The following is a 19,217-nucleotide window of genomic DNA, read 5'->3' on the forward strand; positions in this document are numbered from 1 at the left end:
TCTCGAGGGAGTCCAGTTCGGGGGCACTAGGATCTCATCTCTGCTATTTGCAGACGATGTGGTCCTGATGGCCTCATCGGGCTCTGACCTGCAGCGTTTACTGGTACGGTTTGCATCTGAGTGTGAAGCTTCTGGGATGAGACTCAGCACCTCCAAATCCGAGGCCATGGTTCTCAGTCGGAAAAGGGTGGATTGACCCTCCGGGTTGGGAATGAGGTCCTGCCCCAGGTGGAGGAGTTCAAGTATCTCGGGGTCTCGTTCACGAGTGAGGGAAGGTTGGAGCGTGAGGTCGATAGGCGGATCGGCGCAGTGTCTGCAGTAATGCGGTTGCTTTACCGGACCGTCGTGGTGAAGAGAGAGCTGAGCCAGAAGGCAAAGCTCTCAATTTACCGTTCGATCTATGTTCCCACCCTCACCAATGGTCATGAGGTTTGGGTCATGACCGAAAGAACGAGATCGCGGATACAAGCGGCTGAAATGAGTTTTCTTCGTAGGGTAGCGGGACTCACCCTAAGAGACAGGGTGAGGAGCTCGGTTATCCGGGAGGAGCTCAGAGTAGAGCTGCTGCTCCTTCACCTCGAGAGGAGCCAGCTGAGGTGGCTCGGGCATCTAGTCCGGATGCCTCCCGGACGCCTCCCTGGTGAGGTGTTTCGGGCATGCCAAGCCGGGAGAAGGCCCCGGGGAAGACCTAGGACACGCTGGAGGGATTATGTCTCACAGCTGGCCTGGGAACGCCTTGGTGTCCTCCCGGTGGAGCTGGAGGAGGTGGTCGGGGACCGGGAAGTCTGGGCTTCCCTACTGAGACTGCTGCCCCCGCGACCCGGACCCGGATAAGCGGAGGAAAATGGAATGGAAATGCTTGATTGCTGCATGTAAAATGCATTGTATATTAGATATGACTATACATATAGTAGTTGGGCTCTAACTATGTCCTGTATGATTCAAACTTGTCGTGTTGCCAGCTACAATAGTTACTCCATTCTACAGAAATGACTTGAGCTCCACAAGTTGTCAGCTTAAAAAAAAAACATGAACTATATCATGCGTCACGATGACACAGAAAAATGTTTTATCGAGGCCGACAAAATTGATCGACGTTTTATCAATTATCGTGACAGGCCTACTCATATTAATCATAATATGAGACACAGATAAAGTTGCATTTTTTAAGAAAATGAGGTTGGGGCAAGTTTGAAAAGTGTTTTTCTTTATTTTTGTCAAGCTGCTGCATCCACTTCCCACACCGTGTAGTGATTACGTCACGCTGCTACAGGATCTCTTCTTCCACCAAAACATTCCCGACGATTTCATAGTCGAGAGCCCTCCAGTTGAAGACGTTGCCTGGGCTGAAGTTTGCGTCCTCCACGTAGCGTTGGATCTCAGCGGCGGAGAGGACGTAGTCCCACATGTGAAGCCGGGAGATCATCCCAATAAACGACTGCCCGGCGTCGAAGCCTCCGCCATAGGTGTCCTGCTCTTGGCCCAGAATGGTGATGGGTTTACCACTGATAGGCTGCCCCGAGTGGATGAACCTCTTGATGGTCTGCTTGCCGTCCACCCACAACTGTGCCACACCGTTTTGGGAATTCCAGGTGGCGCACATGGAGTGCCAGGAGTTGGGGGGGAACGACAGAGACAGGAAGTTTGTGCTGCCGCCCCGAGCTTGCACACTCATTACATCGTTTGTGTCTCTCTTGAAGAGCAAAAAGTCGTTGCTGTGTGCCACTGTCGCCAAAGAGAAGAGCCCGTAGTTCCTGGTGAGGTCTGTGAAGAACCTGATCAGACACACCAGGGGTGAGGACCCAAACTGGTGAAAATGAAGCAAAGGCTGCTGATCACCTCGTTTACCTGAGACAGACCGTCACGGCATCGAACGACGTCTTAGATGTCAACAGTTTCACATGATCTGTGTTTGTCTCCTTGGGGAAGACAAACACTTTGTCTGAAAGATCTGCACACAACAACAAAAACATTAGACATTTCAAGCAGCAGTGTTTTATTTTTTTGTGTCCCGCGGCACATTCGAAAAATACAATTAAACAAAGAAAAAAAAATTTCAGTGTACACAAAAGGCCTATCTCTCTCAAATATTGTTGATAAATCTGTGTAAATCTGTGTTAGTGAGCACTTTGCTGAGATAATCCATCCACCTCATAGGTGTGGCATTTATCAAGATGCTGATTATACGGCACGATTATTGCTCTCATCAGACCAGGTTTTTTATGTAGTATTCCGGTCACTAGGTGGCAGTAAGGACACAAAACATTGAGACACGACCTATTAAGTAACACTGCATGAAATCATGAAGTCAACCATGGACTGTCCGACATTAAAAAAAATTCTCCTCCTATTACGTGTGGAAGTGGTAAGTTTTTGGCTTCTGAAATTTACAATAAATAAATCTGAGGTTAACTTGAGATTCAACACTGTAGCAACAATGCTGCCTGTTGCAAAGATAACTACACAAATGCACTGTTGTAGACAATCACCATGTAGCCCACTGGACATCCTCAAATAGTTTTATATGCAGGGTTGAGGAGAGAAATCAATAAATGGACTTTGAGCTGAGCTGTGGCCATAAGGTGGTCGGTGCCTTTCGTCCCAAATCCCAGAATTTGTTGGTGGACACCAGTGGTGAGGGATGTCGTCAAGCTGAAGAAAGAGTCCTATCGGGCCTTTCTGGCCCATGGGACTCCAGATGCAGCTGACAGGTACCTTGCAGGCCAAGAGGTCATTGACTCTGGAGGTCGCTGAGGCAAAAAATCGGACATCGGAGTTCAGAGAAGCCATGAAGAACAACTTCCGGACAGCTTTGAAGAGATTGTGGACCACCATCAGCCGCCTCAGGAGGGGGAAGCAGTGCACAGTCAACACAGTGTATCATGGGGATGGTGTGCTGCTGACCTAGACTCAAAATGTTGTGGACCGGCGGAAGTAATACTCCGAAGACCTCCTCAATCCCACTGACACGTCTTCCAGTGAGAAAGCAGTGTCTGGGGACTCTGTGGTGGGCTCTTCTATCTCTGGGTCTGGGGCTGAGGCTGCCAAGGTGGTCCAAAAACTCCTCTGTGGCAGGGCCCCAGGGGTGGGTGAGATCCACCCGTAGTTCCTTAAGGTCCTGGATTCTGTTTGCGTGTCTTGGTTGACACGACACAGCAGCATCACATGGACATCGGGGAAGGTGCCTCTGGATTGGCAGACCGGGCTGGTGGTACCCCTTTTTAAGAAAGGGGACCGGAGGATGGGTTCCAACTATCGTGGCATCACACTTCTCAGCCTTCCTGGTAAGATCTATTCAGGAGATTCTGGAGAGGAGGATCCGCCAGATAGTTGAATCTCGGATTCAGGAGGACCAGTGTGGTTTTCGTCCTGGTCGTGGAACTGTGGACCAGCTCTACACTCTTGGCAGGGTCCTTGTGGGTACATGAGAATTTTCCCAACCAGTCTACATGTGTTTTGTGGACTTGGAGAAGGCATTCAACCGTGTTTCTCAAGGAATTCTGTGGGGAGTACTCCAAGAATATGGAGTACCGGACCACCTAATTAAGGCAGTTTGTTCCCTGTATGATTGCTGTCAGAGTTTGGTTCGCATTGCCGACAATACTTTTCCTGTGAGGTTTGGACTCCACCAGGGCTGCCCTTTGTCAACGATTCTGTTCATTACTTTTGTTGACAGAATTTCTAGTTGCAGCCAGCTTACTGAGGGGTTCCGGTTGGGGGGCTGCAGGATTGGGTTTCTGCTTTTTGGAGATGATGTAGTCCTGCTGGCTTCATCGGGCCGTGACATTCAACTCTCACTGGATCGATTCGCAGCCGAGTGTGAAGAGGCTGGGATGAGAATCAGCACCTCCACGTCCGAGTCCATTGTTCTCGCTTGGAAAAATGCCATCTCCAGGTCGGGGATGAGATTCTGCCCCAAGTGGAGGAGTTTAAGTATCTCAGGGTCTTGTTCACAAGTGAGGAAAGGATGGAGCGCAAGATCGACAGGAGGATTGGTGTGGCGTCTGCAGTAATACGGACTTTGCATTGGTTCGTTATGGTAGATTTTCCTTTTCCTTCTATTTTGTAACTGTGTGTTTGTTAGGGATGTCCGAAATTGGCTTTTTTGTTGAAATCCGATATGCCGATATTGTCCAACTTGCAATTTCCGATATAACCGATACAATATGTGTAACAGAGATCGATACTTTTTCTGCCTTTCAAAAAATTATTAACTTAAGTATTGTTATTATAATTTGTCTAGTATTGTTATTATGTATTGTTATTATGTATTATTATGTATTATTATCATCTACGTATCTACCTCTTTCAAGCAGCACAGTTTGTTCTCCTACTATTATAATATATTAAGTAATATATTCTATCCTGTGGATATGGACTTGTCCATGTCGAGACGTGTTTATTCAAGCACATTTTTACGTGCCATGAGAGCGAGGTCCAGCATCGGTATGATTCTCTGTATCGAGGCGGCAGAGCAGGGGCTAAGATGAAAGCAAAGCGGCTAGCAAGGAAGTGGAGATTCAAGCCTTCTGTACCTTCTATTATCATGGGAAATGTGAATTCAATACCGAACAAGACTGACAAGCTGAAAAAGAACATCAAGACCTTGAAGGAGTGCAGCTTTTTGGTTTCACTGAAACATGGCTAACAGCTAGTGTCCCAGATGCTAACATAGAGGGCGAGAAATTAGCACAGTCAGAGCAAACAGGGACACAAGAGCCTGTCATTATAGGGAAAAAACCTGATACCGACATTTACCGATACCACATTTTAGTGCCGATATTGGGCATATAGGGACATCCCTAATGTTTGTTTTAAGTTTTTCTTAATGTACAGCATTTGTTTTACATCTGCGGTTGTCGGTAAAGGGCTTTTCAAATAAAGTTAAATAAAGCTTTTAAAATAAAGTTGGTATGGTGTCGTAAAATCACACTTTCCATAGAATCGAATCTCAAAGGGTATGAGGACTATGTCCCACATGTAAACCTGAGAGATCATCCCAATGAACGACTGCCCGGCGTCGAAGCCTCCACCATAGGTGTGCTGCTCTTGGCCCAGGATGGTGATGGGTTTACCACTGATGGGCTGCCCTGAGTGGACAAACCTCTTGACGATGTGCTTGCCATCCATCCACAACTATGCCACGCGGTTCGTGGAATTCCAGGTGGCACACATGGAGTGCCAGGAGTTGGGAGGGAAAGATGGCGACAGGAAGTCTGTGCCGCCATCCAGAGAGTAAACTCTGATAACATGCCGCGAGTTTGTCTTGAAGAGCGCAAAGTAATTGGTGTGTGCAGCTGTCGCCAAAGAGAAGAGCCCATAGTTCCTGGTGAGGTCTGTGAATAACCTGATCAGACACATCACGGGTGAGAACTTAAACTGGTGAAATGGAAGCGAGCGCCGCTGATTACCTCATTACCTGAGACAGATGGTCAGGGCATCAAAGGACGTCCTGTTTGTCAACAGTTTCACATGGTCTGTCTTTGTCTCCCTAGGGAAGACAAACATTTTGCCCGAAAGATCTGCACACACCAACGAACATAATAGAGATTTCAACCACTGTAAATCCATCCATCCATTTTCTTCTGCTTATCCAAGTCCGGGTATTGGGTGCAGCAGTCTCAGTAGGTAAGCCTATACGTCCTGGTCTCCAGCCACCTCTTCCATTTCCACCAGGAGGACACCAAGGCATTCCCAGGCCAGGTGTGAGACGTAATCCCTCCAGCGTGTCCTAGGTCTGCCCTGAGGTCTCACCTCACCTCACCAGGGAGGCGTCCAAGAAGCATCCAGAGTAGATGCCCGAGCCACCTCAACTGGCTCCTCTTGATGTGAAGTAGCAGCAGGTCTACTTTGGGCTCCTCCCGGATGACCAAGCTCCTCACCCGATATCTTAGGGGGAGTCCAGCCACCCTACGGAGGAAATTTCCACCACTCGTATCTGCGATCTCGTTCTTTCGGTTACGACCCAAAGCTCATGACCATAGGTGAGGGTGGGAACAACAGATGCTGTGCTGATCCGCCTGTCGACCTTTCCCGAGATAAGACCCCGAGATACTTGGACTCCTCCACCTCCAACCCTGAAGGTGCAATCATTCATTTTCTATGCCACTAAATCCTCATTAGGATTGCAGGGGTATGCTGGAGCCTATCCCAGCTGACTTTGGGCAATAGGCGGGGTACACCCTGAGGGTGTAATCCACCCTTTTCCAATTGAGAACCATGGCCTTGGATTTGGAGGTGCTGAGCCTTATCACAGAAGCTTCACACTCAGCTGCAAACCACCCCAGAAAACGCTGAAGGTCACAGAATTGGTGCAAGAGGGTAGCCTTTGTGGAGGCCAACGTTCACAGGGAACAGGCTCGAAACGTCGTAGTGCCACCAATACCATACTCCCAGAGCACCCCCCAGCGGGACAACGCTAGGGACACGGTCAGATGCCTTTTCCAAGTCCACAAAGCACATGTAGACCGGTTGAAAAAACTCTGATGCACCCTCCGGCACCCTTGCAAGGGTGTAGAGCTAGTCCAGTATTCCGCGACCAGGATGAAAACCACATTACACCTCCTGTAGCTGAGGTTCGTACCTGCAGTCGTACCCTTCTCTCCAGCACCCTGAAATAGACTTTCCCAGGGAAGCTGAGGAGTGTGAACCTCATGTAGTTGGAACACACCCTCCGGTCACCCTTCCTTAAAAGGGCGACCACCAAAGTACATCCATCCGTTTTCTATGCCGCTTCTCACGTTAGGGTCGCGGGGGCATGCTGGAGGCGGGGTACTGGTCGCCAGCCAATCGCAGGACACATATAGACAAACAACCATTCACACTCACATTCATACCTATGGACAATTTAGAGTCGCCAATTAACCTGGAATGCAGGAATGTGGGAAAACCCACGCACAGGGAGAACATGCAAACTCCACACAGAAATGCCCAGGTCTTCCCGATCTCCAGACTGTGACTGTGTGGCCAACATGCTAACCACAAGACCACCGTGCGGCCCCACCAAAGTACAATAAAACTAAAACACATTTATTGCAGGGGTGTCCAGAGTACACATTGTAAAAATACAATTAAACAATAAAAATTAAAATAATAAATAAAAAAATAGAAGAGGCATTGCTAATGCTGTTATTGTTTTCAAGTAACTGCGGTAGTCTAATTAATTACTGTGGCGCGTTATTATTGTGGGGTCCTACACATTCACACAGTCTGATGCTTTTTTTTTTTTTTTTTTTTTACTTTATTCTGACCTTAACACATCAACAGAAGTGCTCAATAGTGTGGGAAATATGTTTTTGTGGGGCCTGAGTTGAGACCATTTGAGAACCCCTGCTTTAAATAAACTAAAACAGCACTGTTGGGGCAAAAATGCCACAGGCTCAACAGCACCCCCTTCTGGTTGTAAAGAGGCACTTTGATACAATGCACAACATTAGGCTTGTGTGTGCTCACAGCCAAGTGTTGAAACGGTCAAATTATTGACATGATTTGATTTGAATTGAATTATTCATCACAGAGAGGGTGATTAGCTATACAATAACTATTGTACGTGTGGTAATGTTGGTGCTCAGTTCCAACACTGTTTATCTCCATTTTGCATACTGTAGCACACTCACACATTCTCCACCAATCACACACGAGGTGCATTCATGGACATCGGCTCTCTGAATATCAACACAAGCAGGTGTTTCATTCAGTGATGGAAATTTCGGCTCATTTTAGAGGGCCGGTTCTTTTGGCTCGGCTCACTAAAAAGAGCTCTCAAGTGGCCCCTTAGATTTTTTTGTCGTCTTAAATTCATTACCAAATTATGTGTATTGTGTGAAATGAATTACTAATGTAAAAATACATGATATCAAACCTCAGTGAACGGATACAAAAATATAATGTTATATTATCAAATACAAAAACAAAGACCCATCTCAATAGACAAATTAGGTCAAAATATGTCAAATCTCTTCATGCAAATTTCTCACGAATTGGCTCTTAGAGCACCACAGCGTGTTTAACCCCGACATACAGTACATCTTGACCAATGACAATTTAACAGAAAAAAAGACGAGGAAAAACCTAATCGGCTCCCAATTGGCTCCCAGCAACGCAACCTGGCTCCTGTCGTTCATTTCAGAGATGAATGACCCGATTTGTTTTACGACCGACATATCACTAGTTCCAGTATGCACTTGCTAAGCTCTGAACCACACACTGAAAACATGCCACGAAAATGACCAACTATAGCAACTAATTACATTTGTGAAGGAGTAATTCTGATAGTAATTCAGTTACTTTTTTGGTAATAATAACGACAACTAAATAACTATACATAATTGTTTTTTAGAAGTAATTTGCCCAGCACATGCATACAAACCCTTTTTTTCTATTCCAAAATTATTTCTATTGTAGTGCTAACGTAAAAACAGGATAAGTTTCATCAGATTTTCGAGAAAAAAAATGTTTGTGTCTTCTGGTTTCAACTGTAAATAAAGACACATGTTCTCCAAACGTATGTGGTAAAAAACTGCAACAGTCTGATGAAAGCAAGGTGATTTGGACACCATCATAAAATGTACATTTGGTGAAAAAACAACCATCCAGTGTTGGAAATTACACAAAATTGTGTAACCAAGCAGCTATTTACATGGAATCACTTTTTGGGGGTCTAAAACGGTTTCCTACCTGTGGGTGCTGCACAGCATGTAGCAAGCATCACCATTAGAAGGAAGAGTTTCTCCATCTGAAATAGAACGCAAGTCAGCATTGCATGACTATATTGAAAGTGGAGTGTAGCATTTGACATACCGTACTATATGATATATCATTCATCCTGTGTTGTTACATTTGCTGTATGGATAATATCAGGAGAAAGTCAGCACCCCAAAAACATGCAGTGTCTTACCTTGCCTTGACTGGCTTGAGCAAATGCTCGACTTGCCTTTTATCTGTCGTTAAGTTGTATTTGTTCACTTATATCAACATTCATGGAGGATTTTGAACTCTTCATAAACACCAATTATTAATTGAAATGATTACTTAGCCCGACAAACCAAACAGGTTACAAGTAGTGGCATCACTCGGTTTAAAGAACGGGGGAGGCTGCGCCCCCCACGAGATGCACAGGTAGGGTTGCCAACCGGCCCTTGAAAAACCGAATAGTCGGATATTGACTTGAAAAAGGACACACTATGGCCCGTAGTTCCGTGAAAATCAAAAATGGTTTGTAAAATGTCAGTGAAATTAATAAATGACAGAGTCTTCTGATAGTCCCAGGTGAGGTAATCACACATGCTTCTGCTTTTGGTGCCAGAGGGTGTGGGTTTGATACGCAGTGAGGGCATCCGGTGCAAGGTTTGTGACCTAACCCAAGCAAAGCTCTGGTCAAATAGTTCCATTCATTTGTGCTGTTTTGTGCAATTCAAAATAATGTTTGCACTGCTTTCATTTTTGAGTTATCGTTCAATCAAAGTTCATGCAGCCCCCCCATTTGCATCAAATTAAATCAAAAATAGTCCCATTCCTTTGTGTTGCATTTGTGCTGTTTTGTGCAACTAAAATGACCATTTGTGTTGTCATACTTTTTGACTTATGATAGCTAACAGTAAGAAGTTCAAAACAACTATTTTCATGCACTTTTCGAGTTTTACCTTTTCATCACACCATTTATGACCCTCCAAATCACACCTTACATCTCTGGCCAATATAACACAAAAGCTCTCAGCAGTGATGGTAATGCAGAAAAGTAATACTACTTGTAAATTTGTCTTGGAATCCACAGTATGCTAAATCACATTCCTAAGAACAAATATGATTAGCATTAAAAAAATTAAAAAAAAAAACACTACATACGCTCTACTGTTCACTGATATTACCATATCTAACTTATTGTGCGGAATTATGGGGTAATAATTACAAAAGTGCACTTCACTCACAAACTGTGCTACAAAAAAGGTCACTTACGATAATCCATAATGAGAACACATAAAGTCTTTATTTATAAAATCACAATTATTAAAATTTGCGGATCTAGTAAACTTTCAAACGGCTAAAATTATGCATAAAGCAAATAATAACCTTCTACCCAAAAACGTAAAATAATTCTTATCAACAAGAGAAGAGAAATATGGTCTTAGGGGAAAATTTAACCTAAAACACTAATGTGCACGGACAACACTGAAAACTTTCAGCATTTCTGTATGTGGAATCAAGTTGTGGAACAGATTGACTAAGGAACTCAAACAATGTACTAAAATGAGCGATTTTAAGAAAAAGTACAAGCAGTTGATGTTCACAAAATACAAAGAAGAGACCTGAACTACTGTTTACATACAATACAATGTCTAACCACTACTACACTGACTACTAACTCTTCATTGTGGTGAGTACATGGTCTGTATTCACTCATTATCAACCTACCATTCTGTCAACCATTTTATCAGTTATTATCATTAAGTCTGTAGCTTCCTTTCAGTAAGTATAAACCTTGGCTATGATTGCACTACATTGTCATGTGGCCTTACAATGTACCCCTGAAAAACAAGAGGTGAATAAATGTATTGCAACTGATGTGAAACTGATGAGGGGTAGGATTAAATAAGCTTTGCTTCTTCCTACTCCTTTTTGGACATGCAAAATTGTGAATTGTACTATGTGATGTGCTACAGTTTGATTCATATGCATGTTCAGGATGAATTAACCCATTAAACCATTAGCAAATTGCACAGTGGCCTAGTGGTTAGCACCTTGGCCACACAGTCAGTAGATTGTGGAGTTTGCATGTTCTTCCTGTGCGTGTGTGGGTTTTCTCCGGGTACTTCCTCCCACATCCCAAAAACATGAATGTTAGGTTAACTGGCTACTCTAAATTGTCCATAGGTGTGAATGTGAGTGTGAACGCTCCCCATTGGCAAAGCTCCGGGGGTGGACGGGTTTCACCCTGAATTCCTCAAGGCTCTGGATGTTGAGGGACTGTCTTGGCTGACACGTCTCTTCAACACTGCGTGGAAGTCGGGAACAGTACCTCTGGATTGGCAGACTGGGGTGGTGGTCCCCCTTTTCAAGAAGGGTGACCGGAGCGTGTGTTCCAACTATAGGGGGATCAAACTCCTTAGCCTCCCTGGGAAAGTATATTCCAGGGTGCTGGAGAGAAGGGTACGACCGTTAATCGAACCTCTACAGGAGGTGCAATGTGGTTTTCGTCCTGGTCGCGGAACACTGGACCAGCTCTACACCCTTGCAAGGGTACTGGAGGGTACTTGGGAGTTTGCCCAACCGGTCTACATGTGCTTTGTGGACCTGGAAAAGGCATTCGACCGTGTCCCTCGCGGTGTCCTGTGGGCGTGCTCCGGGAGTATTGGATTGGTGGCGTGCTACTACGTGCCATTCAGTCCTTGTACAACCGGAGCAGGAGCCTGGTTCGCATTGCCAGCAGTAAGTCAAGCCTGTTTCTGGTGAACGTTGGCCTCCGCCGAGGCTGCCCTTTGTCACCGATTCTGTTCATAATTTTCATGTACAGAATTTCTAGGCGCAGCCAAGGTGTCGAGGGAGTCCAGTTCGGGGGCCTTAGGATCTCATCTCTGCTATTTGCGGACATGTGGTCCTGATGGCCTCATCGGGCTGTGACCTGCAGCGTTTACTGGTACGGTTTGCATCTGAGTGTGAAGCTTCTGGGATGAGACTCAGCACCTCCAAATCTGAGGCCATTGTCCTCAGTCGGAAAAGGGTGGTTGCTCCCTCCGGGTTGGGAATGAGGTCCTGCCCCAGGTGGAGGAGTTCAAGTATCTCGGGGTCTTGTTCACGAGTGAGGGAAGGTTGGAGCGTGAGGTCGATAGGCGGATTGGCACAGCGTCTGCAGTAATGCAGTCGCTGTACCGGACCGTCGTGATGAAGAGAGAGCTGAGCCGGAAGGCAAAGTTCTCAATTCGATCAGTTTGATCTATGTTCCCACCCTCACCTATGGTCACAAGCTTTGGGTCGAAAGAACGAGATCGCGGATACAAGCGGCTGAAATGAGTTTTCTTCGCAGGGTAGCGGGACTCACCCTAAGAGACAGGGTGAGGAGCTCGGTTATCCGGGAGGAGCTCAGAGTAGAACCGCTGCTCCTTCACCTCGAGAGGAGCCAGTTGAGGTGGCTCGGGCATCTAGTCCGGATGCCTCTCGTACGCCTCCCTGGTGAGGTGTTTCGGGGATGCCCAGCCGGGAGAAGGCCCCGGGGAAGACCTAGGACACGCTGGAGGGATTATGTCTCACAGCTGGCCTGGGAACGTCTTGGTGTCCTCCCGGTGGAGCTGCAGGAGGTGGTCAGGGACCGGGAAGTCTGGGTTTCCCTACTGAGACTGCTGCCCCCGCGACCCAGACATGGATAAGCGGAGGAAAATGGAATGGAATAGAATTATTTGTATTATTTTTTACGCTTTTATTTAAAATAAGTCATTTTTAGATTTATTTATTCCTTCATTATTATTTTATACTATTACTTAAGTCAAACCAAGCAAATGTATTAGTTTTTTTTTTTTTAAATCACTTGTCATCTTTTGAATGATAATTACATGTCCAAAGTGTATTTTAAAGGAATTTAAAAGGCATTTTGTCAAGGAAACGAGGAAGAACATGATATCGGCATGCATACAAATAATGCATAAATGATCATTAAATAGCAAAATTGCACAAAATAAGACCACAAAATCAGACATTTTACTTAGAACTGTGCAATGAGGAGGAAGATAACTAAAATAGTGATGAAATTTACTTCAAAATAACCTGCGACCCACCCAGAATGGATCCGTGACCCACCAATTGAGAGCCACTGCTTTAAATCAAATACAGAGAAAATTTAGCTAGCTTACAATTTACAGAGATATTTTTAGACAAAGTAAAAATACACGTCCAAAGCACTTATGTGTACATTATCACATGGTGCATTATGTGCTGTGTTCATATTTTGCAAGTGCCTTATCTCTCTGTGTTGTGGATTAGCAAATAAGTATCTTTCCAACGTGATTTAGCACAGATTTCAAGATAAATTTAGCAATGCATTTCTGCAATAACATCAATGCTGGGAGCTTTTCTATTATCTTGAAACATACTTACATTGGCCAGAGATGTAAAATGTGATTTGGAGGGTCGTAAATGGTGTGATGAAAAGGTAAAACTTGTCAACGTTGCATGAAAGTAGATGTTTTGAACTTCTCATTCCACAGGTTACCCGTCTGACCGCCTCCTCAGAGAAGTGTAGTCCTTTTAAATAAATGAGGAACACAACACTTACTTCAAACAGCTTTCTTGTTCTTCTCGTGCTTCTTTTGTGTATACAAATTTGTATTTTATTTAACGTTCTTCTCGAGCCACACAGACTCTGACAGGTTTTATTGCCGACCTTTGTCTCACACAACACCCTTCCTCTTTATCCACCCATACCAATTAACAGTAAGGTGCGTTCAGAATCTAGATCATCAACACCAACACCAACAGTTCGTTAGACTATATTACTATAATAACTATAATAACTCACCTCACCTCACTCACCTCATTACTATAATAATAATATACACCTATACCTACCTACATTTTAGTAACATGATTGCCTTTGTTATTGTTATAAATATTTAGCAATTCATGTTTCTTGAGATCTTGGATCTTTGAGTGCCATAATTCCTCAGCTTCAAAAAACAACATTACCCATCATGCGTGACGATGACGTAGAAAACAAGAGCCTTCAAGATGGTGCTCGAAAGTACTATGGTCTGGTAAGGATACCAAAAATAGGTTTAAAGTTAACGTTTAATGTCATTGTATGCAGTGGGAGAAAATATTTCCATACACTATAAAACTCACGTTGGTTTCGTTTTGCCGCTAAATTCGTTTGTTTAAGATAAATACTTTTATTTGGGGGGGTTTTCCTGAGTCACCCCCCAAGACTAGCCACCTAGCGCTTAGCTAGCAAGAATGTTGATTTTTTTGCGTCAGTAACTACATTTGGATGGTCACGAATGACAAACATAGAAACGTTTATTTCCGGTACATATGGAGCATTGTGCACTGTTATTTGTTGGTGTACATATGATAAAACCGGCTATTGCAAAGTGTTAGCCTTAAGCAGCAACACATAAGCTAGTGTCATTGTCAAAGCTAACGTTTGCCGTCTCTTGTTGCTAATAGGTTGGCACATGTAGTTACATCAGTTGCAGTTACATTTTTATTTTGGAAGGTATTCTGCATGACAAATTGTTTGTTATCTAATTTGCTGTTCACACAATTGTACCATATCAGTTTAAACCCACTAATCATTTCGTATTACATTTTCTAGCATGCACTCATGCAAAATCATGAATGACTAATACTTAACATGCTTTCTGTTTTCTTAGAAGTGTTTTATTTGTAACAGCCATTTTCCTGTGATGTTTGCAGTGTGGACAACAGTGAGTACATGCGCAATGGCGACTTTCTTCCCACCAGGCTTCAGGCTCAGCAGGATGCAGTCAATATTGTTTGTCACTCCAAGACTCGCAGCAACCCTGAAAACAACGTGGGCCTCATCACCATGGCAAAGTAAGCAGCACTGTGTTTGCAGTACGGTGCACTCCCATAAATTACTTAAAATTGTGGTTTTGATCTAAGCAATTTGGTTCATAAATGAGACTTTCTCTAAAAAACCTACCTCCTGCCTACCTCCTGCTCTTCATCATGACTAGTAAGCGCAAATCAGATTCCCACAGTGGCAATGTGTCAAAGAGAAGGAAAGCCAAAGCCATAAGAAAATTGCTCAGAAAGGGGACGAAATCCAGATCAACTTTCACACATTCAGTGTGCTTGCATAAGAGATACAGTATGTGAATAATAAAGTATTTATTTCTCTTCTGAGCAGCAACTGTGAAGTGCTGACAACACTGACTCCAGACACAGGGAGGATACTGTCAAAGCTTCATGCTGTGCAGCCTCGTGGGAATATCAGCTTCTGCACCGGCATCAGGGTAGCACATGTAAGTTAAGTTTTTTGGGTTTTTTTTTTGCAGTACTGCACTTTGCTGGTGTTGGTGGTCTTAATATTTTTTGTTCTCCTCTCCTTTGCAGTTGGCATTGAAGCACAGACAGGGCAAAAACCACAAGATGCGCATCATTGCGTTCGTTGGCAGTCCAGTGGAGGACAATGAAAAAGAGGTTTGAATCTTCATTTGGGCATCTCTGTATGGAGTTTGCATGTTCTCCCCATGCTTATGTGGCTTTTCTCCCACATTCCAAAAACATGCATGTTAGGTTAATTGACGACTCTACGTTATCCATAGGTATGAATGTGAGTGTAAATGGTTGTTTATTTGTGCCCTGCGATTGGTTTGCGACCAGTCCAGGGTGTACCCCGCTTGTTGCTTGAAGTTTTTAGCTGGGATAGGCTCCAGCATACCCTCGCGACTCTAGTGAGGACAAGCGGCATAAAAAATGGATGGATAGAGGCAGATTGTTAGGAAGAAATGTGTGCCTAGTTTGGTCACACAAAAATGTATTGGATAATAGAAGTTGTTAACACATGTAGCACAAACCAAATCTTTGAAGTATCCGTGTATCCTTTGTTGTTGTAATCTACCAATTGTTAAAAGATCCATTTTGTTGCTTTTTTTTCATCTTTTATTAAACCAATTTTTTTTCCAAAAACTTTCTTATATATTTTTATATTCAGGGTTGTCCTGTATTTAAGTCACTACGGTATTATTTTAAATACATTTGATTGCTTATTTTGATATATGATATTAGCTAATAATATTAATTACTTGTTACTTATGTTATGACGCCAATTAAAGACCTCCACTTTGCTAAACGCTTCTGATAGACTGCGTTTAAACTCCTCCCACCACTATATGAAGAAACATGGGATTTTTGTAATATTTAATTTATTTTATTTCTTCTTATAGCTGGTCAAAATGGCAAAACGTCTGAAGAAAGAAAAAGTTAATGTTGATATCATTAACTTTGGAGAGGAGGTACACACACACACACACACACACACACACACACACACACACACACACCTGCCTTTTGTGCTGTACATGATCACTGCAATGCTCTCTCACAGGAAATGAATACAGAAAAACTGACAGCCTTCATCAACACGTTGAACGGTAAAGAGGGCACGGGCTCCCATCTGGTCACAGTGCCTCCTGGCCCAAGTCTGGCGGACGCGCTACTGTCCTCTCCCATTCTTGCCGGGGAAGGCGGTGCGGTGTTAGGTCTAGGTGCCAGTGACTTTGAGTTTGGAGTGGATCCCAGTGCAGACCCAGAGCTGGCCCTGGTAAGAGAACAGCTAAAAGGGGACACTGTATTTCACTGTTAGACAAATTGTACTTGCGGCTCTCTAGGCACTGAGGGTGTCGATGGAGGAGCAGAGACAACGGCAAGAGGATGAAGCCCGCAGAGCCGCTGTGGCATCAGCTACTGAAGCTGGCATTTCCTCACCTGCAGATGGTAATAAACAACATTCACTAACTTGTAGTGTCTTTTTCTTTTAGCGTGAGAGACAGACCAGGGTGTCTCTTACCTAAAGTCAGCTGGGCTAGACCTACAGTCATGGAAAAAATTCTTAGACCACCCTTGTTTCTTCAGTTTCTTGTTCATTTTAATGCCTGATATAACTAAAGGTACCTTTGTTTGGACAAATAGAACAATGACTACAAAAATATCTCATAAGAGTTACATTTTTTGGCAGTACAATGCTACAGCTATTCATGTCAGAACTCAAGTGATTTTGGTTATTAAGAAAACCATGGAAGTTGCTAGATATCAGCTCCTAAATTAAACTCTTATGAGCTATATTTGTTATCATTATATTTGTCCAAACAAATGTACCTTTTATTTGTACCAGGCATTACAATGGATCAATAAGCTGAAGAAACAAGAGTGGTCTAATAATCTTTTCCATGACTGTATATATACTGGAAGGATGGGTGGAGGAGCAACAGATTGTTTTCATGCGGCATTTGTCTGTCTGTCTGTTACAGAGTCTGAGGATGCCCTGTTGAAGATGTCTGTTCCAAATACGGACTCTGTTACGCCTGCCTTGCCTGACTTCAGCCGCATGACGGAGGACGAACAGATTGCCTATGCTCTGCAGATGTCCATGCAAGGATCAGCAGCAGGTTAAGACTTCACATCATTAAGTCACCTCTTTAAGTCATTAAGTCAGGGGCCGGGGTCGGGGCCATCCCAATGTTTGAGAAGCACTGCTCTAGCCAAAGTCACAAAGCAAAGGTGCAAGCAATGGATTGTTTCAGTTATGTCGACTTTGTGAAATAAGATTGCTTCTTCATTTCCTTGTAGAGTTTGGTGGTGAGGACATGGACACAGGTGCTGACATGGACTCAAATGAGACAAAGGTAAATATTACATCAAGTTTTGGCTAATAAAAAAGTAATCCCTGCAACCAATTAGTTCAAGTCTGTCACCCATGTTCAGGATGAAGAAGACTATGACGTAATGCAGGATCCAGAGTTCCTTCAAAGTGTCCTGGAGAACCTTCCCGGCGTTGACCCCAACAACGAGGCCATCCGTAACGCTATGGGCTCGCTGGCCTCACAGACTGGTCCTAAACCTGACACCAAGAAGGATGAGGAGAAAAAGAAATGAACAGCGAGGAAGATCATATATTCTATGATCACTTAATATTTCTGAGGATGTGGGTGTATTTCAAAGAACACCATTTACTTTCCCCAGCACTGTTTTGCTTTTGTCTTTTTTTTTTCATAACATCTTCATGTTGCTGTCTAAACTTTACCTCTAACTTAAGGTTGAATTAAAATGTCTCTCATAATTTTTCTAAATGCCGAACAGTTTTCAACTCACAATCCAAAATAAATTCACAGAAACCTTAACGCTTTTGTCATTTTCTAGAATATTGATGTATATGGTCATTGAATACAATGTTATACAAATTCACCACTTTTTTTTTTTTTTACAACCTTTTTAATATTTAAATTATATCAAAATTTATATACTATATGTTGACTCATTGTATATGTTGTATCATATTGGAACATGCAGCATCATCAAAAATATGACAGAGTTAAACAGGGCGTCTGTGTAGGCTCTCAGTCGTACAGTCGTACAGTCGATGTTGATAAAGCCTTTTTTGGAGCATTTGCTTAGTTTCCCCAATGTAGTGCTCTTTGCATTCCTCATCTTTACAGTGGATGGAATAGACCACATTGCTCTGTTTCTGGTTTGGAGCCTTGTCTTTAGGATGCACTAATTTTTGTCTCAGGGTATTTACTGGTTTGAAATAAGATGCCATAAGTTGCCATAAGATCCTCTGGAGTTTTTCGGAGACCCCCGCTACATAAGGGACTACCACTCCTCTCCTTTTTGCTTCTGTGGGCTTTTGGGTTTCTTTCCCTACTCTCTTCTTTTGGCATTTGTTAAAAGCCCACCGTGGGTACCCACAGGTTGAGAGCGCTCTCTGAACATGTTGTGTCTCCTTTTTCTTTCCCTCAGCACTAGTTGGTATTTGTTCCGCTCTATGTTGGAGGGTCCTAATAACCCCTAGTTTATGTTGTAGTGGATGGTTTGATTCAAAAAGCAGGTATTGGTCAGTGTGTGTGGCCTTTCTAAAGACCTCTGTAAGTAGCTGTCTGTCCTCTCCTATAATTACCTTGCAGTCTAAGAAGGCTAGTTGGTTTTCTTTAGTGTCCTCGCGAGTAAATTTGATATTGGTGTCCACCGCATTGATGTGATCTGTGAAAGACTGAATTTCTTGTTTTTTGATTATGACAAAGGTGTCATCCACGTATCTAAACCAGTGCCTTGGTTTTGTCCCTGAGAAGGATGTGAGAGCCTGTTTCTCCATCTCTTCCATGTACAGATTCGCCACTATGGGTGAGACTGGTGAGCCCATAGCACAACCATGAATTTGTCTGTAGAATTTCCCTCTAAACTGAAAATATGTGGTGTTAAGGCAAATTTCCAGTAATTGGCAGATGTGGTCAGCACTAAGTTTTGTTCTCCGATGCAGAGTTGAGTCCTCGAGCAGTCTCTTCCTCACCACCGAGACTGCTGCTGAGGTGGGGACAGATGTGAAAAGTGAAGTCACATCATAAGACACCAAAGTTTCCTCTGGCTCCAATCTGAGTTAAACAGGGTTATATAACTTGAATTAAACCAGTACTGGTAATAGTATCACGTTCGTATACTGTACTGAACGTGTGTTACTTCCAGTGTCACAAACAAAAGTGCTGTAAAGTGAA

At 43.6% G+C, this 19,217-nt stretch overlaps 2 protein-coding genes across 3 annotated transcripts; one reads left to right on the forward strand and one right to left on the reverse strand.

Annotated features, from left to right (window-relative positions):
* Window positions 1-1,237: 1,237 nt before the first annotated feature.
* Window positions 1,238-13,640, reverse strand: LOC129184989 (C-reactive protein-like). 2 transcript variants are annotated; one of them, XM_054781597.1, is made up of 4 exons: window positions 13,555-13,640; window positions 8,677-8,734; window positions 1,849-1,951; window positions 1,238-1,775 (listed from the first exon to the last, which is right to left on the reverse strand). In XM_054781597.1, exons 2-4 carry the CDS (start codon window positions 8,732-8,734, stop codon window positions 1,268-1,270), a joined length of 669 nt encoding a protein of 222 aa, XP_054637572.1. In that variant the 5' UTR covers window positions 13,555-13,640; the 3' UTR covers window positions 1,238-1,267. The 2 variants fall into 2 exon arrangements, with proteins under 2 accessions (XP_054637572.1, XP_054637571.1); XM_054781596.1 differs by lacking the exon at window positions 13,555-13,640 and having other exon boundaries at window positions 8,677-8,790.
* On the forward strand, window positions 13,594-17,846 carry LOC129184988 (26S proteasome non-ATPase regulatory subunit 4-like). The gene is made up of 10 exons (XM_054781594.1): window positions 13,594-13,739; window positions 14,401-14,541; window positions 14,858-14,972; window positions 15,064-15,150; window positions 15,897-15,965; window positions 16,058-16,273; window positions 16,341-16,446; window positions 16,980-17,117; window positions 17,299-17,354; window positions 17,434-17,846. Exons 1-10 carry the CDS (start codon window positions 13,714-13,716, stop codon window positions 17,602-17,604), a joined length of 1,125 nt encoding a protein of 374 aa, XP_054637569.1. The 5' UTR covers window positions 13,594-13,713; the 3' UTR covers window positions 17,605-17,846.
* Window positions 17,847-19,217: the final 1,371 nt, after the last annotated feature.

The sequence above is a fragment of the Dunckerocampus dactyliophorus genome, chromosome 7, assembly GCF_027744805.1.
Source record: "Dunckerocampus dactyliophorus isolate RoL2022-P2 chromosome 7, RoL_Ddac_1.1, whole genome shotgun sequence".
Classification (NCBI taxonomy): Eukaryota; Metazoa; Chordata; class Actinopteri; order Syngnathiformes; family Syngnathidae; genus Dunckerocampus; species Dunckerocampus dactyliophorus.

Coding starts and splice junctions, on each gene's coding strand:
- LOC129184988 (XM_054781594.1), top strand. CDS start 13,714: ATGGTGCTCGAAAGTACTATGGTCTG. Junction 14,973..15,063: donor CCGGCATCAGGGTAGCACAT/GTAAGTTAAGTT, acceptor TCTCCTTTGCAG/TTGGCATTGAAGCACAGACA. Junction 17,355..17,433: donor TGGACTCAAATGAGACAAAG/GTAAATATTACA, acceptor ACCCATGTTCAG/GATGAAGAAGACTATGACGT.
- LOC129184989 (XM_054781596.1), bottom strand. CDS start 8,758: ATGCTGACTTGCGTTCTATTTCAGATGGAGAAACTCTTCCTTCTAATG. Junction 1,952..8,676: donor ATGCTGTGCAGCACCCACAG/GTAGGAAACCGT, acceptor TGTTGTGTGCAG/ATCTTTCAGACAAAGTGTTT. Junction 1,776..1,848: donor GCCGTGACGGTCTGTCTCAG/GTAAACGAGGTG, acceptor GTGTCTGATCAG/GTTCTTCACAGACCTCACCA.